The sequence below is a fragment of the Leopardus geoffroyi genome, chromosome B2 (assembly GCF_018350155.1).
Source record: "Leopardus geoffroyi isolate Oge1 chromosome B2, O.geoffroyi_Oge1_pat1.0, whole genome shotgun sequence".
NCBI classification, from domain to species: domain Eukaryota; kingdom Metazoa; phylum Chordata; class Mammalia; order Carnivora; family Felidae; genus Leopardus; species Leopardus geoffroyi.
The window spans coordinates 135,069,381-135,095,550 of NC_059332.1; the positions used below are offsets into that span (position 1 = coordinate 135,069,381).

At 40.9% G+C, this 26,170-nt stretch overlaps 1 protein-coding gene across 2 annotated transcripts in view; it reads right to left on the reverse strand.

Moving 5' to 3' along the window:
• KATNA1 (katanin catalytic subunit A1) overlaps positions 1-22,460 on the reverse strand; it is a 42,250-nt gene extending 19,790 nt beyond the window's left edge. Inside the window, exons 1-3 of one of the 2 annotated variants that reach the window (XM_045499991.1) lie at positions 22,364-22,460; positions 9,795-9,969; positions 8,155-8,312 (exon numbers count right to left, since the gene is read on the reverse strand). In XM_045499991.1, the coding sequence (XP_045355947.1) occupies positions 8,155-8,312; positions 9,795-9,969; positions 22,364-22,419 (389 nt within the window). In that variant the 5' untranslated portion in view covers positions 22,420-22,460. Of the gene's footprint in view, positions 1-8,154; positions 8,313-9,794; positions 9,970-21,934; positions 22,246-22,363 lie in introns of those variants that run through there. The other variant, XM_045499992.1, reaches the window with a different exon arrangement.
• Between the last annotated feature and the right edge of the window lie 3,710 nt (positions 22,461-26,170).

Here is a 26,170-nt window from a genome sequence, read left to right on the forward strand (position 1 = left end):
GAAGAGTTTTATAAAAAGAACCGAACACAGCAGGTACAGAATTCACATTTATCCACTGGTACATGTGCAAGTTGACACTATTTTTTTCCCTGAGATAGAGCACGAGCAAGTGCATGTGTGCACAAGTACAAGTTGGGGGAGGGGCAGAGAGAGAGAGAGAGAGAGAGAGAGAGAGAGAGAGAATCCCAAACAGGCTCTGCACTGTCAGCGCAGAGCCCGATAGAGGGCTCCATCCCACAAACTGTGAGATCATGACCTGAGCCGAAATCAAGAGTTGGACACTTAACCAACCAAGCCACCCACCTGTGTGCCCTATGTTGACACTATTTGATTTAGAATATATCATAGTTCTTATATTTTAATTAATAAAATTTCACCATTTTGCTACGGACAGTTACGAGAACTGATGTATAGTGTTTTACATTCACATACGTTGCCTTATGTCACCTTTATTTCTGTGGCAGGATTCATACCTCTCAAATATTTCTCAGGGTCCTACACTTGGTTGGGGCCATTAAAATGAGCAATAGAAAAGGTAAGAGAGGCCGATCCTCAAATACCTCAAGTAAAGGTAAGAGATGCGTAAAGCTAGGCAAGCATACCAGAAAGTGTAAAAGAGATCTAGTGCTATCAGTGACCTCAAGAAGACCGAAAATAAACTGGGCCTGGAAACACAGGAGATGAACTAAACACAAGGGTATAACTGCAGATAAGAAAATCAGTGTAGAAAAGGAAAAATATCAAAATGAGCATAAGCAGGGTGCCTGGGTGGCTCAGACAGTAAAGCGTCAGACTTCGGTTCAGGTCATGATCTTGCGGTTTGTGAGTTCGAGTCCCACATCGGGCTCTGTGCTGACAGCTCAGAGCCTGGAGCCTGTTTCGGATTCTGTGTCTCCCTCTCTCTCTACCCCTCCCCTACTCATGCTCTGTCTCTCTCTGTCTCAAAAATAAATAAAACATTAAAAAAAAAAATTTTTTTAAATGAGCATAATTTAGGTAAAGGATTCTAAAGACACTAACCATAAAAACAATGGTGAGCATTCAGAGATGATACTGAACAGAGAAGGTGGTTCAGTAAGTAGGAAATCTGAATACCAGTTCAAGAGGCTTGGCTCTTAGCTAAATGCTGCTGATAAGGTTTTAGAATGACAAGTCTAGTGCTGTATAAGATACGCTGATAAAGGAAACAGAAAGCAGGGAGATATGGGCAGGTTACAAGTGTTATTGAGGCGTGAGGCGAGGGCCTAGCTTAAGGCAGTAAGCGAGAAGAGTCCAAGAGATGTACTTGGATACTCCTAGACATGGAAAATTGAGAATGAGGATTTGACAGGATAAAAAAGCCAAACCAATGTGGAAGGAATGACGGGGGTTCAATTTTGGACTTAGACACCTGGATGGCCAAGTGGAGATATTTCTTTAAAACATATATTTATTTCTCCCTTACTAGAAAAATAATATAAAACAGAAAACTGAGATATAATCAACTATAAAGAATAAAGGTCAACTGTAACCCCATTATTCAAAGTTAGCCACTTAACTATTAGTTTACCTTCTTATAGTTTCCTTTTATTTAAACAAAATAGGAACCAATGTACACACATGCACTCATATTTTCTCTCCTCATATCATAAGACATTTCCTGTATCATCACCTCATAAATGGCTTTTAATGACTAGATGGCAATTACGTATAAAGTGTACCACATTTTATCCACTTCTTACTGCTAGCTATTCTTTCATCCAAAATACAATTTACTGAACTATTACTATTGATAGGCACTACTCTATGCATTAGGGATAAAGCATTTATATAAGTTTAATAAAACCTTTACTCTTACAGACTTATGTACACGTATGTATATGTGTGTGGAGAAGGGGCATCAATGAAGATATGAACAGTACGTCAGATGATGCTAAGTGCTATCAAGAAAAATAAAGAAGGGTAGGGGCTATGACTGGGGGGCGGTGGAATTTCAGGTAGGAGATCTGCTCAGAGACCTTCCTGAGGTGACATTTAAGTCGAGACCCGAAGGAAATGAAGAACAAGTCATAAACATCTGAGCTGAAGAAAAGGCAAGTGCAAAGAACTGAAGCATCTGTGCGTGTGACCTGTTCGCAGAGAAAGACACTTGTAAGAACTGAGGTCCTAGAGGTAGGGAAACAAGACTCATGTGCTATTGAAGGATATGATGAAGACTTTGGGTTTTATTGTGAGATAAGAAGATATTTGAGGGATACTAGCTAGCTTTAAAAGGTTTTAAATTATATTTTATTTTTTAAAGTGTATTTATTTGGAGGGAGGGAGGGAGGGAGCAGAGAGAGAGAGAGAGAGAGAGACAGACAGACTAAGGAAAGGCACAGAGAGTGGGAGACAGAGAATCCCAAGCAGGCCCCATGCTGTCAGCGCAGAGACTGATGCTGGGCTCAATCCCACGAACTGTGAGATTGTGACCTGAGCCCAAATCAAGAGCCAGACATTTAACCAACTGAGCCACCCAGGTGCCCCTATTTTTTATTTTTTAGAAAGAAAGAGTGCATGAGTTAGGGAGAGGGGTAGAGGGAGAGAGAAAATCTTATGCAGGCGCCACATGGAGCTCAATCCCACAACCATGGGATCACAACCTGAGCCAAAATCAAGAGCTGGATGCTCAACCAACTGAGCCACCCAGGCGGCTCTATTAACTGGCTTTTAAAAAATATTTAAAAAAAAATCACATTTATAGCTTTGAAGCTATTTCTAATCTTTGCTCTAAAAGGTTCAGTGGAGGCGCCTGGGTGGCTCAGGGGGTTGAGCGTCAGACTTCGGCTCAGGTCACGATCTCGCGGTCCGTGGGTTCGAGCCCCGCGTCGGACTCTGGGCTGATGGTTTGGAGCCTGGAGCCTGCTTCCGATTCTGTGTCTCCCTCTCTCTCTGCCCCTCCCCCGTTCATGCTCTGTCTCTCTCTGTCTCAAAAATAAATAAAACGTTAAAAAAAAAATTAAAAAAAATAAAAAATAAAAAAATAAAAATAAAAGGCTCAGTGAACCTCCTTGTGTCAACATTTCTGCGTACAACCATAGAAGAGAAAACTGGATCAACTGAATCTGTTCTTAAATGGACTAAAATCTAGCTGATTACAAGAATCACCAACAGAGTTCAAGAAAGAACAAGCTCTCTTAAGCATAAGTACAAATGAAGGCAAACAAAAAATAGGTTTGAAGGACAGTCAGTTGAGGGAGCAAGTAAAATAAACTACAGGAAGAAACAAAGATGCAGCAAATAACGTCAAAGAAGAGAAATTTACAGGGGCGTCTGAGTGGCTCAGTCGGTTGAGCGTCCGACTTCAGCTCAGGTCATGATCTCGCAGTCCGTGATTTCGAGCCCCGCGTTGGGCTCTGGGCTGATGGCTCAGAGCCTGGAGCCTGCTTCTGATTCTGTGTCTCCCTCTCTCTCTGCCCCTCTCCCGTTCATGCTCTGTCTCTCTCTGTCTCAAAAATAAATAAAACGTTAAAAAAAAAAATTTTTTTTTTTTTTTAAAAAGAAGAGAAATTTACAGTTAATAGTAATCCACCCAAGGCACTGAAAATCAGGGACAGGAAAGGATAATGAAGAAAGCAAGAAGCAATCAGAAGGAAAACTAGGGCTCATCATTATAGAATTTTCTAGATGAAGAGGCTTATCTAATTCAACTTCCCACTACTTCCAAGAGAGAATCCTCCTGCCTCTGCTTCAGATAATTCATTAAATTTGAAATCAACTTGGGGCGCCTGGGTGGTTCAGTTGGCTTTAAGTATCCAATTCTTGATCTCAACTCAGGTCTTGATCTCAGGGTCATGAGTTTAGGCCCCATGTTGGGCTCCATGCTGGGGGTGAAGCCTACTTTAAAAAGGGGGGGTGGGGCGCCTGGGTGGCTCAGTCAGTTAAGCATCTGACTTCGGCTCAGATCACGATCTCACGCTTCATGAGTTCGAGCCTTACGTCAGGCTCTGTGCTGACAGCTCAGAGCCTGGAGCCTGCTTCAGATTCAGCCTGCTATGATTTGTTCTACTGCTTCAGATTCTGTGTCTCCCTCTCTCTCTGCTCCTCCCCTGCTCATGTTCTGTCTCTCTCTCAAAAATAAAATAAACATTAAAAAAAATTAAAAATATGGGGCACCTGGGTGGCTCAGTCGGTTGAGCAACCGACTTTGGCTCAGGTCATGATCTCACCGTCTGTGAGTTCGAGCCCCGCGTCGGGCTCTGGGCTGATGGCTCAGAGCCTGGAGCCTGCTTCCGATTCTGTGTCTCCCTCTCTCTCTGCCCCTCCCCCACTCATGCTCTGTCTCAGAAATAAACATTTAAAAAAAATTTTTTTTGTAATTAAAAATAAATAAATAAGGGGGTGTGTCTGAGTTGCTCAGCTGGTTGAGAGTCCAACTCTTGATTTTGGCTCAAGTCGTGATCCCAGGGTTGTGGGATCAAGCCCTACATTGGGCTCCGTACTGCGCATGAAGCCTGCTTCTTTCTCTCTCTCTCTCTCTCTCTCTCTCTGTCCCTCTCCCCAACTCATGCTCTCTCTCAAAATAAAAAACAAAACAAAACATTGAAATCAACTAAATTTTCACTGGACACATGTATTCATTGGAAAGTTCTTACCAATGACTGAGAGATGAGTTACAGGGCTGTTATGGACTGAATGTTTGTGCCCTCCCCCAGTTCATTAAGTTAAATCCCTCAGTCCCAATGAAACCATTTAGGGTACAGGATTAATTACAGTTGGAGGCGCCTGGCTGGCTCATTCAGTAAAGCATGTGACTCTTGATCTCAGGGTTGTGAGTTCAAGCCCCACACTGGGCGTGAAGCCTACTTTAAAAAAAAAAAAGTTAAATAAAGCCTTGATGTGAGGACTCTGTCCTTCTAAGAGACACAGAGAGTTTGTTCATTCCCTCTGCCATGTAAGCACAGAGAGAAAGCAGCTGTCTGCTTAGGAAGACTCTTCACCAGGAACCAAACTAGCTAGCACTTTGATCTTGGACTTTTTAGCCTCCAGAACTGTGAAAAATAAAGAAATAAATTTCTGTTAAGTCATCCAGTCTGGGGTAATTTGTTATGGCAACACGAACAGACTAATAATACATGGGCCAAATGATGATTCTCCAGAAAGAGGAAAGAAAAAAGAAAGTAAATAGAAGTAAAACATATTTCTAGGCAAGAAAAAATAAAAACGCAACTTGACTCAGCTATGATTTGTTCTACTGAAATTAAGAAAAAGGTAATCATAAATGTAGAAAAAGATTCACCCACAAATATTGACTTTATAATAACAAAAAGGGGAAAACAACCAATAAGAACATGGTTAACTATGTAGATTATACATAACCCTTTAAAACCAAAATATAACAGAAAAAATAGTACAAATAAGTGCTTATGAGCAAAGGAAAAATTTAGTAAATATTAAAAAGTTATGAGTTGGGGCGCCTGGGTGGCTCAGTCGGTTAAGCACCCGACTTCGGCTCAGGTCATGATCTCGCGGTCCGTGAGTTCGAGCCCCGTGTCGGGCTCTGTGCTGACAGCTCAGAACCTGGAGCCTGTTTTGGATTCTGTGTCTCCCTCTCTCTGACCCTCCCCCGTTCATGATCTGTCTCTCTCTGTGTCAAAAATAAATAAACGTTAAAAAAAAATTAAATAAAAAGTTATGAGTCAATAACACAATATTAGTACTTTTACCTGGAACTGAGGAAAATTAAAGTGGCGGTACCCATTAGCTGATCATAAAGTGGAAAGGGAGCATTGTGGCATGTGCTTCTCACAGTGTGACCCGTGGACCACTAGTATGAGAATCCCTGGCAGACTCCAAAGCTCCACCTCCCATCCACAGGCCTCCTTTGTTTTTTGTGCTTCACTTCATTGTGCTTCACAGATGTTGGATGTGTTTTTACAAACTGCGGTTTGTGGCAACCTATCAAGTCCGTTGGTGCCATTTTTCCTACAGCATTTGCTCATTTTGTGTCTCTGTGTCACATTTTGGTGATTCTTGTAATGTTTTAAACTTTCTCATTATTATTAGATTTGTTATGGTGATCTGTGATCGGAGATTATAACTTGTTGAAAGCTCAGATGACGGTTACCATTTTTTAGCAACAGAATATTTTTATTTTATTTTTTTAAGTGTATTTATTTATTTAGAGAGGGAGAGCATGTGGAATGGGCAGAGAGAGAGAGAGACACAGGAAGAGAGAGAGAGAGAGAGAGAGACAGAGAGAGAGAGAGAGAGAGAGAGAGAGAGAGAATCCCAAGCAGGCTCTGCAGAGCCCCATGCAGGGCTTGAACTCACAAACTGCGAGTTCATGACCTAAGCCAAAACCAAGAGTCAGATGCTTAACCAACTGAGCCACCCAGGCACCACAGCAATAAAGTATTTTTTCAATTAAGGTATGTACATTGTTTTTTTAAGACATAATGCTATTGCACACTTAACAGATTACAGTATAGTGTAAACATAACTTTTATATGCACTGGGAAACCAAAATATTTATGTGACTTTGTTGAACCCACAACTATCTCCTAGGTATGCCCGTATTTTATCAGACTCTCAGGAGTGAACACCCAGCATCTACATTTTAATGAGTTTCCCAATAGATCTTAGGTATACTAGAGTTTGAGAATAAGTGGTATGGCAGAGAATTCCAGCTTTGTAATCAAATATATCTGGGTTCAAACTCTAGCTCCTCCAATTATTAGTTTTGTGATAATGGGAAAAAGTTATCTAACTGCACTGTACTTCAAGCTCTTATCTAAAATACAAAAAAAAGAACATGGCTTATTTGAAAGGCTAACTGTGAATAAATGAAATAACATGTGTAGTCTCTAATAGTGGTTAGGACACGTGAGCACTCAATATCTAACACCTATTGTAAAATACAATCAAGAATTGAGAGTTACAATGACAACGTGAAACTGAAAAACATCTGAGCAATGTCTTAGTGCAAGGTTCTCAAACTGATTAGGAGGCAAAGAATCTGCAAGTTGGTGTTCTTTACAGAATGCTGTATTTGCATATTTAAACCCACAATACAAACTAGGAAATCTATTATGTCAGTGAAACAGACAAGTGATATCCATTAAAAAATGTGCAGTGAAACTAAGCACAACTGGCTGTGTAGAGCATTCCGGAAATATCACCACTAAAGTGATATTGGCCAGCTACAGGTAATAGGAACCTGGGGGGAAAATGTCAAAGAGAAACCTAAAATAGAGAACATTTTATTTATTTATTTATTTATTTATTTATTTATTTATTTATTTATTTATTTATTTATTTTCTGTGAATCAAAAAGCCCACTTTGGGGCACCTGGGTGGCTCAGTAGATTGAGTGTCCAACTTCGGCTCAGGTCACGATCTCATGGTTTGTGAGTTCGAGCCCTGCATTGGGCTCACTGTTGTCAGCACGGAGCCCCCTTTGGATCTTCTGTCCCTTCTCTCTCTGCACCTCCCCGCTTGCACTCTCTCTCAAAATTAACCTTAAAAAAACAACAACTCATTTTTCGGGGTGGCTCAGTTGGTGAAGCATCTGACTCTTGATTTTGGCTCAGATCATGATCTCACAGTTCACGAGCTCAAGCCCTGAGTCAGGCTCTGCACTGACAGTGTGGAGCTTGCTCGGGATTTTCTCTCTCTCTCTCTCTCTCTCAAAATAAATAAATAAACTTTAAAAAATTTATTAAACTATTTTTTTTAAAAAGCCCATTTCTCATTTTAGCAATTTTGATGAATAGAAGTATTCTGTGATAGCCTATTTGAGAACCACTGTTTTAATCTAACTTCCTCACTTTACATAAGAAAAATTAGAGGCCTAGAAAAGGTTACATGCTTTTCCCAAAACTACAGAAAGTGGAAAAGATAGAATGAGAGCCCGGATATTTCAGTTCCCAGCCCCATGCTCCTTCCCTCAGATAATGTCTCCACTATTATAAGCTCATTCACAAAAGCATATTTTTGGCTTATTTCCACCTAAGTTCAATTTATTGATATAGGTCATATAGGTCATAGTTAGATGACCCATAGTATAAGCGCTATAAAAGGCATTCAGTAAAAAATGCTCTCCTGTTCCTGTCTCCCTGCCACCTAGTCCTCCTAGATGTGACCAATGTTGTCAGTTTCCTATGCTAATTTGTTTCTTAAAAGGTGTCTACTTACCTTCGTTCAACAGGTACAGGCAGGGACCAGACCTCCCCCTCGGACGCTGGAAGCTCGTGTTGGGCAGCTTTCAGTGGAGTGTGGTCTAGTTTAAAGCTCTCCAGTGTCTTCATGATATCTTTAACATGCTTAGCTTCCACATTTATTTCCTGCCAAACCTGGTTTCAACGGAGAATATGACTCTTTATATCTGTAACTGATAATTCACTGCCAAGATTAAACTAGGGCCATTTATTACAGATGTTAGAAACCTCCATTTTGACATCAGCTATACTGTAAATCACACCCAAATATTCTGTAAAAATTTTAAGAACGATTAAGTTTTTGTTTTCAATTGCAAGACAAAATGAATTAAATATTCTGAATAATTAAGCTACGTTCCTGACTTATGATTCATATTCAAATTACATAACAAATTGACGATAGCTATAACTTTCTTTTTGGAAAGTTTGAATAATACTTTTCTAAGTTGATTCTCTAATGGTTTTCATGGTATGTGACTGACTCTCAAAATGGTGATGAGAATGCACTAATTTCATAACTCAATGGATTGCAACCCACAGTTTGAAAAATATGGCTTCAGATGAAAATGGCCCAATTCACACACAACCAAGATTGTTTTAAGCATTGCTGATTCAATTTAAAAACAACATACACAAAATATTGAAATAAAGTTGGTAATGTTTTGTTTTAAAACTAAACGAGGGGTGCCAGGCTGGCTCAGTTGGTAGAGCGTGTGACTCTCGATTTCAGGGCTGTGAGTTTGAGCCCCATGTTGGATGCAGAGATTACATAAAAATAAAAAAGTCTTTTAAAAAACAAAGCTAAATGATTTAGTATCTTTACAAAAAAAGGCTTAGACTTTTAAAATAAAAGTCTCCAGCCTACAGAACAAAAATCTTTCAGTGACAAACTTAAGACTCTATGAAATAAACTATTTCCCTCTTCTGGTAATGTAAGGGACATGCAGACAGATTTAGGGGAAAAGGTTTAAGTTCAAAGAGGTAGGATACTTCTCTCTTTTAAAGAAATTAAGGACAAGTATGGAATAAGTTCAAAGAAGCAGTTTAGTAGAATCTGAGGGAAATATTCAACCGAGAAGACCAGCTCAAAAAGACTATTAAATTCTGTCATATTGTTTTCCTCTGTGATAAAGTTGAACCTTGTTAGAAATGCCACCTTCAAGTGGACTTATAACTTCTACACTTTCCACCTGTAAATTTCTATTGATCCTCAGTGACTAACATTCCTCAAGTGGGATTCAAATATAGTCTGCTTCCTAACAGTCTACAGAAAGTACGGTACCCATGAGATCTGGGTGTCATCTGCAGTTTCAACAATGGCTTAATAAAGTCCATTCTAACTTTACCAGGTAAAAGGTAAAAAATGTGATTTAGAAAAAAAGGTCAAAATTATTTCTTTCATCTATTAGATTCCAACAACTATAATTGAGAACTCATAATACCGATGATGGTGAATATAGACTATTACTAATATAAAAAAAAAATTCAAGTAACATTGTATACAAATCCATGTAACAAATCACTCTTCATGTATAACTGCAAAAAGCCCTGACAACCTCCACGTCTTCTCTTCTGAGTACTTACACCATTAAAACATACAGCAGCCACGATTCTCACCTGTTGCCATTTCTGCTGGAGATAGGTATCTTTGACTGAATACAGATACTTGTTCATCTGGTCAAGAACTCCCTGGTAATAGACCATGGCAGAGTCATAGTTCCCCAGCAATGCATATTCACGAGCCAATTTTACATTCTCACTAATCATGAGAAGACTCATGCTCAATTGTAAGCTAAAAAAAAAAAAAAGAAAAGAAACATTTTCACAGGTCTCTGAAAAATAAGTTGCAACACAGAGTTTCTTTCAAGTATACTTTCCAGGGCTCCGTCAACATGCTCACAATCACACACACTGCGCTGTCCATCTCTGTATTTGCTCGTGCCATTTCCACTCCTTCAAAGCAGTTTCTAGGTTCCCATGGGGAAACGAACCCTGATGTGTCAAAGCCCAGCTCAGAGGGCAGTTCTCCCAGTCTGTCTGCCCTCTGAACTTCTCAGTTTGAAATAAACTCTCCGCCTTCTAATGCCCCCTGGCACTTTACTGGGACCTTTCATAGCAAGACATGTGCCTACTCTGAATTACAGTTACTGACATATGTCTTATCTTTTCTTGGAGAGCAGGATTTATATCTGAAAGATGTGAGACTATCCTCAGTGCACGGCACGTAAGTGTTACTGAACAAGTGCAGAGCAAGTGCACAATGTCAGACAGTTTTGGAAGGTGGTTCGAAAACGTGTGTTTTGAAGTTAGAACAATCTTGGTTAGAATTCTAATTCTGACACCTTGGTCAAATCCTTTAACGTTTCTAAGCTTCAGTTTTTCAATATGTAAAACTGAGATAGTACTACTTCCCAAGACGTGCACTATAAGGAATAAATGACTATTTAAAGGATCTAGCATACTACTTGGCAAATAATAGGATGTCAACCTTCCCTGCATCTTCCCTAAAACTATCTCTATCACAGTCTCTGTATTAGTAGGATATGGATATACGGATGTGGCTATAAAGCATCAGAAGTAGGCGCTCGGTAAATGTCAGCTTTGTTGATGTTGACAATAATTGCTATTACTAACTGCATATAGCATGGTGTAGTTCAAAGTAAGTTAGGGTAGTGGCTCTCAAAATAAAAAGAAATTTGAAATGCACGGTGAAAGAACTGCTCTGAGTTCAAATGAATGAAGTTCCAAGGCTGTGGAACTAGAAAATACAGGAAAGCTGAGAAGAGACAGATGTGTGAAGGAAACGAGATGATTTTTTTCTGACTCCTTTTGTCAGTGGGCTACTCAAACAGCTGTGTCTCACAGATGAACAGAGATGACTTCAATGTGGGGCCCTCTCTAGCTAGCCTAATCTAGCCAGAGGCTTTCCTAAAATTGTGATTTTGACCCCTCCCTTCCCCACCCCACCTATGGGTCAAGTGACGCAACAGAGCTTAAGTCTGATAGAGACCACTATGGCTCTTGTGTTATTATTTAAATTCTCTAATCGGGGATGAGGTTTTGTGAAAAAGCATGCCAAGCAAAATTCTTGAGTTTAATTTAGTGCAGACTGTTTAGCTAGTGTGCAGAGCAAGGAGAATGATGGCAGACCAACCAGGAATATCTAACAAACACTACATTACACACAGGACTAGAAAGATTTCCTGCCAAATAGACAAGAGAAGGTAATCAAACCCACACAGCCGGAATTAGGGGACTGTATAAAGCAAGATTAACAGGAAATATTGCCAGACAGAAAAGTTAAAAACCAGCACTGCTATCTACAGCAGAGCAGAAAAGGGAGGACACTTGCTCCCTAGGACAGAGATTACAGGGAGATGGGATCACCTCAGTGGAGACGCAGGGTTGTCAAAATCACACCAAGAGCCTCAGGCTTCCATTCTCGGCCAGTCTTTGGCAGTTGGCATTCTCTAACCAGCAAAAGGCACAACTGCGGGGGCACCCAGGTGCTCAGTCAGTTAAGCATCTGACTTCCGCTCAGGTCATGATCTCACAGTTCGTGAGTTTGAGCCGCACACAGGGCTTTCTGCTCTCAGTACGGAGCCTGCGTGGGATCCTCGGTCTCCCTCTCTCTCTGCCCATCCCCCATGCGCCTGCGTGCACTCTCAAAAAAAAAAAAAAAAAAAAAAAGTTAAATAAATAAATAAAGGTGCAGCTGCTGCACCTCCACCCAGTTAGGCTTAATACATCTCATGTATTATTTACTAGAATCTTTACTTTTTTATAGACTTTTTAAAGTTTTTTTAAATGTTTATTTATTTTTGAGAGAGAGAGAGAGAGAGGAGAGACAGAACACAAGTAGGGAAAGGGCACAGAGAGAGGGACACACAGAATCCGAAGCAGGTTCCAGGCTCCAGCTGTCAGCCCAGAGCCCGATGTGGGGCTCAAACTCATGAACCGCGAGATCATGACCTAAGCTGAAGTTGGTTGGTTAAGTGAGCCACCCAGGTGCCACTAGACTTTGTGTGTGTGTGTGTGTGTGTGTGTGTGTGAGAGACAGAGAGAGAGAGAGAGAGAGAGAGAGGGAGAGAGAAGGTGGGACAGAGAGAGGAGAAGAGAATCCCAAGCAGGCTCCAAACTGTCAGTGCAGAGCCGGATGCAGGGCTCAAACTCCCAAACCATGAGATTATAACCTGAGCCGAAATCAAGAGTAGGACATTAACCAACTGAGCCATCCAGGCACCCCTTATTAGGATCTTTAAACCCAAACATCTTTAATCTCAGTATGAGGTTCAATTCCTAAGTAGGGGGCAAACTAAGAAGCCAAGACAGCAACTGGCCCCCTTCCTGAAAACCAATTCTAGAAGAGCCACAGTTACTTTGTAGAAGGTTGATGGATCCTAGAACTGAATACAAAATTCTGAAAAAACACTGAAATACCAGATGGTGATTTCGGTCCCACTGTGTGGGGAGGTACAAGGCAGCTTGGAGGGAAATAGGGCCAGGTTAGATTTTTCTATCTGTGCCTTTCTGAGGTCTATTCTCCTGGGCCATCCTTGCTGACCCTACCCACACTTACTGCTATAGGTCAGAAGAGCAGCTGGATGGAGACATCATGGCAAACCTAGGCCTGGATAGATTGGGGAACTGATAAAAACAGAGGTCAACAGGACAGCTCTGTGAGTGGTCTCTTGCTGCCACACTTCCATTCAGTTTAGGCTAGATGGTAACAACTAAGAAAGACAGTTCTTAGGAATATCAGTTTCCAGGCTCAGAATCCCTACTAGCAGGACTGGGACAGCACACAACTGGGACATCAGGAAATGATGAAGGTGGTTGAATAAGACAGCAGAGACTCAGCACACCGCCCCCCCCCCCCCCAAAGAAAGTAAACATAATTGGGCTAAGCCATCAATTCAAGAAGCTAGATAAAGACTAACAGAGCAGACCAAAAAGTACACGAAGGGAGAAGATAAAGGACCAAATTTAAATAAAAACAAAGAGGAGAGGAGAGTGGAAGAGAGGAGAGGGGAGGGGAAGAAAATCCCAAAACACTGGAAAAGACTTTTTAAAAAAAGCAAAATATGAGTCATTAAAAAATTGAGAAGCAAATCTTGGCAAGTCTGATTAAAGGAAAAGAAAAAAGAACATGCAAATAAATAAAATACAAAATGAAAAAGAGGAAATAACTAGACAGTCTTGAATTGAAAGAAAATAATTTTTTTCTCCTTTAAAAATGTTTCTTCTCTTATTTACTAGAAAATGAAATTAAAAAAATTTTTTTTACATTTATTTATTTATTTATATTTTGAGAGACAGACAGAGACAGAACACAAGTAGGGGAGGAGCAGAGAGAGAAGAAGACACAGAATCCGAAGCAGGCTTCAGGGTCCGAGCCGACAGCACAGAGCCCGACACAAGGCTCAAACTCACAAACCGTGAGATCATGACCTGAGCCGAAGTCGGACGCTTAACCAACTGAGCCACCCAAGCGCCCCGAAAATGAAGTTTTAATGAGAGACCTCTACCTTTAAAAAGCTTCAGGCCCAGAGGATTTTTTATAGGTGGGTTTTATAACTACCTTCTAAATAGAAGGTAATTCTAATCACATAAAAGTTGACTGAGAAAACAACGGAAAAACTGACCAACTCTTTTAGGAGGCTGGGCTCACCTCAATTTCAAAATTGAGTAAGAACAATATAAAGCCCATTTTGCTTATGAACAAAAATAAGAGCTAACAATGTTTCAAAACACACACTATCTCTGATCAAGAATTATCCCAGGGGGCACCTGGCTGGCTCAACTGGAAGAGCATGTAACTCTTGACCTTGGGGTCGTGAGTTTGAGCCCCATGTTGGGTGTAGAGATTACTTAACTAAATAAACCTTAAAAAAAAAAAAAAAAAAAGATTTATCGCAGGAAAGCAAAGGTAATTTAAGATCAGAAAATCCATCCTTGGGGCAACTGGGTGGCTCAAGTCAGTTAATGTTGACTGATTTTGGCTCAGGTCATGATCTAAGCCCTGTGTTGGACTCTGTACTGGAAGTGGCTGGTGCCTGCTTAAGATTCTCTCTCCCTTTCCCTCTGCCCCTCCTCCTCCTCCATGCATGCTCTCTCTCCCTGTCTCTTTCTCTTGCTCTCAACAAAAGAAAATCCATTCTGATAATTCCTCATTCTAATGGACAAAAGGACTTCATACGAAAAAAGTAAAGAGAATAAAGGACAATTCATGGAAGGGAAAATCCAAATGGCTACAAGTACAGATACTATTAATAGATGAATGCAAATGAAAGTCATCAGAAACCCCTTTTACATTCACCAGATTAAAAACAAAATAGTAAATCTAATAATACTAAGTACTGGCAAGGATTTGGGAAAAAAGAAACCCTCACATATAATGTGTAGACATAAGCTGGTATAGTCATTTTGGAGAGCAATCTGGCAGTACTTAGAGAAATTACATATGCAAATATACTACAACCCAGAAATCCCACTCTTCTCTAAATATTCCAGAGGAAGTCTCACCCGCAGATCCAGAGACTTGTTTTAGGATGTTAATGACAGAATTATTTGAGAAATCAAGGAGTTGGAGGCAATCAACCTATTCCCTGCTAGAGAAATGGGTAAGAAAATGTGGTGGATGCATACTATGGAATACCATGTAGAAGAGGAAGCAATTGACAAAATTTAAAAATAGCAACATGCATAGATCATTGAAATACAGGGTTGGGTGAAATAAAACCCAGACACAGAACAAGATTTAGATCACAACAGCATTTTGTAAATTCAAAATATATATACTATATAAAACACTCTTTTGTCAGGGATATATACACATCGAAAAACACATATCAAATATATTAGAGTATCTTTGGAGGGTAAGATACAGAATATAAGTGGAGAAAGAAGATGAAGGCTAAGGAAAAAACAAATAATACACACTACAAAACAAGAGTCTTGTATCAACATATCGCCTCTAAGATGCCCCCTGGTATCCCTACCCTTGTGTAATCACCTTCCCTTGAATATGAGCTTGTTAATAGACAGAATAAGCAAAAATTATGGGATGTCACCTCTGAGATTTGACTGTGACTTCCATCTTGCTCACAGCCTCTTGCTGGCAGCTCTAAGCTGTCCTGTGCAGAGGCTCACATGGCAAAGAACTGAGGGGGACCCCAGGCCAACAGCCAGTGAGGAGCTGAATCCTGCCATCACCATGTAAGGGAGCCTGGAAGCCAATCCTTCCTCAGTTGAGTCTTGAGCTGATTGCAGCCATGACTGCTACCTTGATTACAGCCTGGGAAAGACTCTAAAGCACAAGCACCCAGCTAAGCCATGCCCAGAGCCTAACCAAAGAAACTGAGATAAAAAGCTTGTTGTTTCAAGGGACTAAGTTTTGGAGGAATTTGTTATGAAGAAATACAGCTATGAACTAACTCAAGACTGAGCATCTGAGGTCCAAAAGACAAAAAATTCCATGACCTAAATAGTGATTCCATAGAATCATGACCACTGTAAATATTTCATCTTGATAAAAGCTCCATGCCCAGAGACCATGGCTCTCTGTTACTTACTGACCGATCCCCAGCACCCAGAGCCATGTCTGGCACATAGCAGATAATCAATCTTTGAAGGAACGCATACTGCCAGGTTTTTGTTATAACCACTAAGATTTCTTATCTTTGTTCAGTTCCCGACCCTCAGCACTCTCACATTCCTTGGTCCTCAACTCTTCCTGACCAGAACTGTGTGATGGCTCCTACCCTGAAGCTATAAATGCCCTACGGTGACACCTAGTCTGGGAAACGATGTTAGAAGAGTAGAGCTGGGGCCAGGCGCTGGCAGTAAACAGTGGCTCTAGAGGAGTTGGGTGTCAAGCCTCTATGTCTTTTCCTTAACTGACCCCCTCCACATCTTTCTTCATGTCCTCCTACTAAAAAACAAATTCTAAATCAAGTTGTTACTTATACATAGGTGCCTCCCCCTACTTTTTGTTTTGAGGGCCATGATTCAAAATCCCAAACCTCGTAGAATTCACTCCAGGCCTTCATCGAAGGTTCTGTGTTATGAGTACTTCTAGTCAGATAAAATTCCTTAGCATCCAATGAATTGGCATTTTCTAACAAACAAATGTAAAAGTCAATCCAAGGCCATATTAAAAATGACCTGAAAAATTCTTGATTATCAAAGAAACAATGTGTTTACTGAAAATAGTATCAGGGGCGCCTGTGTGGCTCAATTCGTTGAGCATCCGACTTTGGCTCAGATGGTGATCTCACAGTTTGTGAGTTCAAGCTCTGCATCAGACTCGTAATGCTATCAGCACACAGTCCAGTTTGGATCCTCTGTCCCTCCCTCTCTCTCTCTGCCCTTCCCCCGCTTGCACTCTCTCTCTCAAAAATAAACAAACAGGGGCACCTGGGTGGCTCAGTAGGTTAAGCGTCCGACTTCAGCTTAGGTCATGATCTCACAGTTCATGGGTTTGAGCCCCACATTAGTCTCTGTGCTGACAGCTTGGAGCCTGGAGCCTGCTTCAGATTCTGTGTCTCCCTCTCTCTCTCTGCCCCGCCCCCACTTGTGTTCTATTTCTCTCTCAAAAATAAATATTTAAAAAAATTAATAAACATTAAAAAAATGTCCTTAGTTGATTAAATGTGAGACAAAAATAAATTTTCCTATTCTTCCAGTAGTCTCTAAGAAAGCTTTCTCAAATGAATATCAACACTGCAAATTTATGAGATTCCAAGAATCTAAATGTCCAAGAATATAACCTTATCATTTCTAAAACTACTCTGCAGAAGTACAGAAATGAGGTCTACCTAGCACAATATCTGGCAATTAAAAAATATTTTTTTAAGTTTATTTATTGTTGAGAGAGAGACAGCACGAGCAGGAGAGGGGCAGAGAGAGAGGGAGACACAGAATCTGAAACGGGATCCAGGCTCTGAGCTGTCAGCCTGTAGGGCTCTAATCCACAGACCTTGAGATCAAGACCTGAGCTGAAGTCGGATGCTTAACCAACTGTGCCACCCAGGCACCCCAATATCTGGCAGTTTTTGAAGAAATTAATATATTTGGAGAAAAGCCTATAGACCAAATTTTAACCACCATGAACAGTAAAGACTATCCACTGGTTCAATTAATAGAACACTTATAAAAATGAGATTGTCCACTGGGCAGCTGGGTGGCTCAATCAGTTAAGCATCCAACTCTGACTTTGGGCTCAGGTCATGATCTCTCAGTTCGTTCACTCTGTGCTGACAGTGTGGAGCCTGCTTGAGATTCTCTCTCTCCCTGTCTCTCTGCTCCTCCTGCATGCTCCTTTCTCTCTCAGAATAAATAAATAAACTTAAAAAAAATTTTCCTTAAATAAAAATAATGAGATTGTCCAGAAAGTCACATTCATGATTAGACATTATCAAAGACAAAAATAACCACAGGTGATGCCTACTTTATCTCACAAACTTTTCCTTTACATTATCCTATCAGAACCAACCTTTTGCTTACATGGCTTGTGCATTTATTTTAGCTGATGACTAAATCAATTTATCTAAACTAAGTAAGATGCAACATGAAATTTTAATTCAAGTAACAGAGTCAAAATTTTTACTTTATTTTATTTTTAAAGTTTATTTCTTTATTTTGAGAGAGAGAGAGAGGGAGACAGAGAGAATCTCAAGCAGGCTCCACACTGTTGGCACAGAGCCCGACTTGGAGCTTGAACCCATGAACTGTGAGATCATGACCTGAGCCAAGATCAAGAGTCGGACACTCAACTGAATCACCTAGGCACCCCCAGAGTCAAAACTTTTAAATAATAAAAAATATTACAGCAAAATTTCTAACAAACTTAATATTTGCTGTGGTGTGGTATCTCCACAAAGAGACTTAGACTATTGTTTTCTCCTTCAGGATTAGGAGAAAGAAGTGATCAAAGAGACGGAAAAAGAATAGGCAACAGATCCAGTGAAGAAATGGGCAGGGGCACCTGGGTGGCTCAGTCAGTAGAGCGTCCGACTTCAGCTCAGGTCATGATCTCGTGGTCTGTGAGTTCAAGCCCCGCATCAGGCTCTGTGCTGACAGCTCAGAGCCTGGAGCCTGTTTCGGATTCTGTGTCTCCCTCTCTCTCTGCCCCTCCCCTGCTCGTGCTCTGTCCCTCTCTGTCTCAGAAATAAATAAAACATTAAAAAAATTTAAAAAAAAAAAAGAAATGGGCAAAAGACATGAATAGACACTTCACCAAAGAAGACATTCAGATGGCCAACTGACACATGAAAAAATGCTCCACATCACTTATCATCAGGGAAATACAAATCAAAACCACAATGAGATACCACCTTACACCTATCAGAATGGCTAACATTAATAACTCAGGCAACAACAGATGTTGGCAAGGATGCGGAGAAAGAGGATCTCTTTTGCATTGTTGGTGGGAATGCAAGCTGGTGCAGCCACTCTGGAAAACAGTATGGAGGTTCCTCAAAAAACTAAAAATAGGGGCGCCTGGGTGGCGCAGTCGGTTAAGCGTCCAACTTCAGCCAGGTCACGATCTCGCGGTCCGTGAGTTCGAGCCCCGCGTCAGGCTCTGGGCTGATGGCTCAGAGCCTGGAGCCTGTTTCCGATTCTGTGTCTCCCTCTCTCTCTGCCCCTCCCCCGTTCATGCTCTGTCTCTCTCTGTCCCAAAAATAAATAAACGCTGAAAAAAAAAAAAAAAAACAACTAAAAATAGAGCTACCCTATGACCCAGCAATTGCACTACTAGGCATTTATCCATGGGATACAAGTGTGCTGTTTCAAAGGGACACATGCACCCCCATGTTTATAGCAGCACTAACAACAATAACCAAAGTATGGAAAGAGCCCAAATGTCCATCGAAGGATGAATGAAGATGTGGTATATAAATACAACGGAGTATCACTCAGCAATCAAAAAGAATGAAATCTTGCCATTTGCAACTACGTGGATGGAACTGGAGGCTATTATGCTAAGTGAAATTGTCAGAGAAAGACAAAAATCATATGACTTCATTCATATGAGGACTTTAAGAGACAAAACAGATGAACATAAGGGAAGGGACACAAAAATAATATAAAAACAGGGAGGGGGACAAAACAGAAGAGACTCATAAATATGGAGAACAAACTGAGGGTTACAGGAGGGGTTGTGGGAGAGGGGATGGGCTAAATGGGTAAGGGGCACTAAGGAATCTACTCCTGAAATCATTGTTGCGTTATATGCTAATTAATTTGGATGTAAATTTTAAAAAATAAAAAATAAAATATAATCCACACACACACACACACACACACACACACACACAAAGAATAGGAACAGATGCAAACATCTGAGTTCTAAGATTCCTACTCTCTCCCAAAACAACAAATATGGGGACCTCCCTACTCCACACCTAAAAAAACGAGACCATATCAACTCAATTTTAAGGAGTTAGACTGGGCTCCGCTAATAAGTGCAGTTTTTACTGTAATGTGCATAGGTCAGTCATTCAAGAAATATTTACAGAGCACCTACCCCGTTGCAAGGAATCGCACAGAAGACAAAAATAAGAATTAAACCTGGGCGCCTGGGTGGCTCAGTCAGTTAAGTGCCCAACTCTTGTTTTCAGCTCAGGCCATGATCTCACGGTTTGTGGGTTCAGGCCCTGCATCAGGCTCTGCACTGACAGCACAGAGCCTGCTTGGGATTCTCTCTCTCCCGCTCTCTCTCTGCCTGTCCCCCGCTTGTGCTCTGTCTCTCAAAAATAAATAAACTTAAAAAAAAATAAGAATTAAACTTTTAAAACCTTGATGTTTAGAAGAAGGGACATCATTTGATCTATCCTAGGTGTTATTCTTTAGTTACGAAAAAGAAACAAGCATAACATATTATTAAGCTCAGGCTAAAAAATCAACATCAATGTTAAAAATATTTATCTGTAAAACTGATGTCCTAAAATAAAAACAAATGAACCTCAATCACACATTTTCTTGAAGGCATTTCAATAAATCAAGTGTGTGTAACTCTAAAAGTGACATCACACTATTAAGCAACGTTCAGAATGTTCATCTCTGGGATATAAAAACAACCATAATACTAATTTACAGTCAGTCACTAATGATTATGAAAAAATACAATAAATGAGTGACCCATGACCAATTACAGCATGGCATGCATTTTTCTTACCTTTATAATCATCATATGATTAATGCTCAAGAAGCATGAGAAAGTTATCAAAAGAGTGCCAAAAGAAAAAAAAAACTGCTCAGGAAAAAATAATACACATATATATATTTGGTAAACTTTCTCTCAGTTTCCCCTGAATAAAACAAAAATAAATCAGTGAATATAACAATTAAAATGTAATTTAAAAGCTATATTCAAATTGTGCCAATAAACACCACAAGCAAAATCTATTTAGCATGTTATCAACACTGACCATATTGATTTGACACACTATCTTTTTAACCAGTCAGTAGCTAAAAAGAACCCAAACCACTGTTGTAAAGGGAAATTCAACAATATTAGTACAGTAAATTCTACAAAATTCTCTAATTCTTAGTATTTGTCAGAGCGGTGACACCAGTATCAAAATATTATGCAGAATCTGTTGTATAATATGCCTACTATTGAATCTGTAAAATGTAAAAGATTCTCCAATAACCAATGCCATGGAAGAGCTGTGCATAGCTTTCCACAGTCTAGGAATGTTGGAAATTGATCAGCACTCCCCCCCCACCTCTTTTTTTTTTTTTTTTTTAAGGCATGATACAGGCCACAAGTTAATAGCAATACAAAATAAAGAGTTCTGCCACTATTTCTGTGTGAGAATTTACTGATTACAGATATCATCTCCTTTGCAAAAGACAACAGGGCTGCACAATGAGACATTTAGGCCTCTGAACTTTACAAGAATCTTTCTTGCCACCGCGGTGTTCTATCATTGTGGCAAAGATCTATCGCACACATTCTAAAACAGTAGGAATGTTTCCAGCAGTAACCAAAGGTCTGATTTCAAAGAGCAACACATAAGTGAATGCTTTGAAGAGAGAAAGATGCAACATTGTGCTGCTGGAATTTAGTAACTGATATAAAAATGGCACTTGGCAGTTAAAAGAAAAAGTTATTTTTTTTAAATAAGGGCTGAGACTATTCACTGTAAGGCACTTAAGGGTCCACGTTTATCTCTAACTCCGTCACCGTAGAATATGCCATATGAAACGATGTTTAGAGGGATACATTTTCTAAAGTTCCAACTCTAAACAAAAAGGGCCAAAAGCCTCCCAGAGCACGCCTGGCTCCAGAATAAATAAGAAAGAATATCCTCAACGCTATCACACCAATCCAATAAAATGTAAGAAAAGAAGCTGCATCTCAATGTCAAGGCTTTCGAGGTTTTTCAGGGGTGAGGGTTTGGGGACGGGGGCGTGGATGGATTCAGAAGAAATCCGCTCAAAAAAGCGAAGAAATAAAGAAAGACGTGTTTTTCCGGCCAGAGACGTCTCTAATGACACAGGCCTAGAAATGGGATCGCCAAGAGCCCCCCAAAGTCCTCGGCTGGACAGGATTCCTCAGGCAGGGGAACCGTCACCTGAGCCACAGGTGTCAGCGACAACATCAAGGACCTAAGAAAGACCTCGGCGCAGGCAAGGGCAGGCTCACAGCGGGATGCGCAGAGGGCTCCCATTGTCCGCCCCTAATCCCTCGCCGAGCTGGCCACGAGAGTCGGGGATCCCAGGGCACCGGGAGAGGGAACACTCACCTGTGCCTGCCGAGGCTCCTCGGGAAACCGCCCACCGCCAGGCGGAGGGGAAGGGCCGTGCGTGGCTCGAGGCGGCAAGGAAGCAGGGCCCAGCCCAGTCCCAACCCCTCTGACCCGTTCACGGACCCAGCACGGCTGGGTTCAACCGTCACAAGCCCCGGCGCTGCTTCACCTCGCCGAGAATTTGAAGGCAAACCCGCCAGGGTCACTTCCGGTGCTGGGGGTGGCCTCCTCAACTCCGGCGCACGCGGGGCGACGCCCCGGGAGCGAGGACGCCGGGCAGCGTGCGCGCGCCGGGCGCCGGGCGCCGGCCGGGGCCTGGGCAGGGCAGGCGGGGGCGCGCCTGCGCAGTGAGCGCCGCCTCGTGGAGGCCTTCAGGGTGGAGGGAAGTGAGGGTTGGAAAGGTTGTAACCGTAGCACGTATCCTACCTCGCTATTTTTTTCGAAGTTCTTCCTCCTTTTTCCTCCCATTTGGTTTTCTCCATACTCCTCAGAGGATAGGAAGTCAGAATGTCATTTTACAGGTGAGTGTCAAGGGCCAAATGATTTGTTTGTGACAAAGCCAGTTTTAGAACCAAATACGCAGAATTCCACTGGAGGCGCCTGTCACGGCATAAGATGAATAAAATAGGGAATCGGTAAAGAAAGATATTCGGACCTGCTGCTAGTGGAATTTTATTTTCTTGAAGAACAATTTTTTTTTTTTTTTGGTCATCGTTTTAATACAACCAGACAACACACAATACTATGATGTTTCGCAATTTATAGATACGTACTCGACAGTGCTATTGGCCATGCTTCGTCCAGTCTTAATCGCCATCTTCTCCCTCCACCTAAGGTGCAATGAGGCCCTAGATAACGTTTTCCTGTAGGAGTGCATGGGAATTAAAATTCTAATCTTAAATCATCTCAGTAATTTAACAAAGATTTATATAAAGGCAATTCAAGGAAAATATGTCCATTTAGTCCACAAATATTTATTGAGCAACTACTATGCTATTGGCGTTGTAGGCATTGATGGATCAAAACAAAACAAAACAAAAAAACTAAAGCTTAAAGTCTTACCTAAGTAGAAAATAATAGTTTTGCTATGGTGGGTAGGAACTCCATTGTAATGAAGCACCGGAAACTATAACTAGTATATCTTAAAAAAAAAAAAAAAAACAATTAGGGGAGGTACATATTAATTACCCTAGTTAGGATGAATCAACCTTCATCTTTTATGTATGCAAATGTATGGTGAATTAGAAAGCCCATTTGTACTTTGAAAACTTATCAAAACAGGGGCGCCTGGGTGCTCAGTCCGTTGAGCGTCCCACTTCGGCTCAGGTCATGATCTCACAGTTCGTGAGCTCGAGCCCTCCGTCGGGCTCTGTGCTGACAGCTCAGAGCCCGGAGCCTGCTTCCCATTATGTGTCTCCCTCTCTCTCTGCCCCACTTCTGCTCTCTCTCCGTCTCCAAAATAAATAAACATTAAAAAAAAAAAAAAAAAAAAAACCTCAAAACAAAATGAATACATATTATATGATTCTGTTTATATGAAATTCTAGAACAGGCAAGACTAATCAATAGTAATAAAAAGCTGATCAGTGTTTGCCTGAGGCTGGGAGGAGGGATGGAAAAGGATTAGACTTCATGGAGGCATAAGGAAATGTTTTGAGGTGATGAAAATGTTAGGGTATTGGATACACAGATGTATATATTTATTAAACTTCATCAACGAATACACACAAAATGGATGTGTTTTATTTTATTTTTTAAGTAAGCTCCATGCCCAGGAAGATCCCCTGGGATCAGTTTATGCCCCAATGACTGAGCCAATCAAGCACCCCCAAATGGATGCATTTTATTGTGCATAAATCATACCTCAATGAAGTTATTTTTTTAATGTTTATTTATTTATTTATTTATTTATTTTGAGAGAGAGAAAGAGAGAGTGCAAGCAGGGGAGGGGCAGAGAGAGAGGGAGACAGAGAACCTGAAGCAGGCTCCACATTGCCAGCGCAGAGCCTGACATGGGGCTTAAACTCAACAAACCATGAGATCATGACCTGAGCCAAAGTCAGACACTTAATCAACTGAGCTACCCAGGCGCCTCAGTTCATTTTTAAAGTAAATAAATAAATAAACCTCCAGAGTGGCTTACATTAACTAGTTCCATTTCTTCACTAGTTGTACTAGTTAGGGAAGACGAGGCTAAACTGTAGTAGCTGCTAAATCAGAGGTTTCAAATGACAGGATTTGTTCTTTTAAATGGTAGTATAAACATTTTCCCTTACACCAAAAAAAAGTGTTTCATTCCAGGATAAACTGGCTTTTTGGGCTATCTAGATGATCCAAAAGGCTGGAGAATCTGAAAGTTAAAAAAAAAAAAAAATGTGCTTGAAAGCACCGTCCTTTGAGGACTCACACTCCTTCGGGCAGCAAAATGTCAAAAAAATTAACTGGCTCAAAAATTATATTGAGAAATCAACAAGGGGAGTTAGTTATAGCTTGGAGAAAACAATTTGAGAACAGATGACACTAAATGTGGCTAGATTAATAATTCTGAAGTTTCCCTGGAGTTATTTTTTTTAATTTAAAATCTTTTTAAATGTTTATATTTGAGAGAAAGACAAGTGTGTGAGCAGAGGAGGGGCAGAGAGACAGAGACAGAATCCGAAGTAGGCCCCAGGCTCCGAGCTGTCAGCAGAGAGCCCAACATGGGGCTCGAACTCACAAGCCGTGAGATCATGTCCTGAGTCGAAGTAAGATGCTTAACCGACTGAGCCATCCAGGTGCCCCTGAAGTTTCCCTGGAGTTATAATAGAACTCAGAGTTTACCAAAGGGGCTATAAACTTGTGCTCCTTTTAACACGATTTTTTTTTTCTCATTTACTCTCTATGTTCATAGCAGAGTGGATGCAGGCACTGGGACCCTTGGCAGTAGGGGGGAAAAATGAGATAATCTGCACAACTTGTCTGGATATGACACCTGCTACTTCTGCCCACATCTCATTGGCCAGAGCAAGTCATGTGACCAAGCCTGACTTCAAAGGGATGGGACTGTGCAACTCTGCAGTGTGCTCTGAAGAAGAAAAAGAGAATGTGTGTTCCACAGTCATGACTACACTAGACATTTCTTCTTTTACAAGGGTGGCTCCTACAACCACCAGCCTTCTAAAGTGATTGTGTCCAAACTGGGACTCAGAAAATTATTTATTATTATCACTCATATAATAATAGTGAGTAATAATAATAAATATTCAATAGGAAAAATGGAGCCATGCAAGTTTTCAAATGAAGGCATAAGTTATATAGCAAATAGGGAGATTAATTTGGCAGCTGTGAGTAGGAAGGTTTGGAGGGGAGGAAGAAGATTGGGAGACTTGCAAGAGGTGTGGTGACATGTGGAATTACACAGAGAGAAAGTTCTAGAAGAAATAAATACATTAAATCATTTTTTAATTTAAATTTTTATTACTGTTTTATTTCTTAAATTTAAATTTAAAACAATTTCCATTTCATCAGAGAAATCTAAAAGGACTTTTCAGACCACTTTATTAATTGTACTCACCTGGTCGATTGCATCTGGCAGTCCTTTTTCGCATACTTCAAAATTTGAGCCATCTCTTAGGATACAGAGTATATATATATAAGAACATTCTTTTTTTTTTTAATGTTTATTTTTGACAGAGCATAAAAGCAGGGGATGGGCGGGGCGGGGCGGGGTGGGGAGGGAGACACAGAATCCAAAGCAGGCTCAAGGCTCTGAGATGTCAGCTCAGACCCCGAGGCAGGACTTGAACCCACAAACCATGAGATCGTGACCTGAGCTGAAGTCAGATGCTCAACCAATTGAGCCACCCAGGCCCCCAGAGAAAATTCTACCCATGAGTAAGAATACTGAATTTCTATATTCTGTTAAAATATTTGCAGTAACCAACTGGGGCAGATCCCCAGTGTTGTTCATTAATTTTATTATAGGGGTGCCTGGGTGGTGCAGTCGGTTAAGCATCCGACTCTTGATCTCGGCCCAGGTCATGATCTCACAGTTTGTGGGTTCAGGCCCCGCATCGGGCTCTGCACTGATGGTGCAGAGACTGCTTGGGATTCTGTCTCTTCCTCTCTCTCTCTCAAAATAAATAAATAAACTTCAAAACATTAAAAAAAAAAAAAAACCCACTTTATCATATACACCCTTCCATCACAGTCCTGCTACTCCCAGACTGCTGAATGCTACAGGGGGAAAAAAAA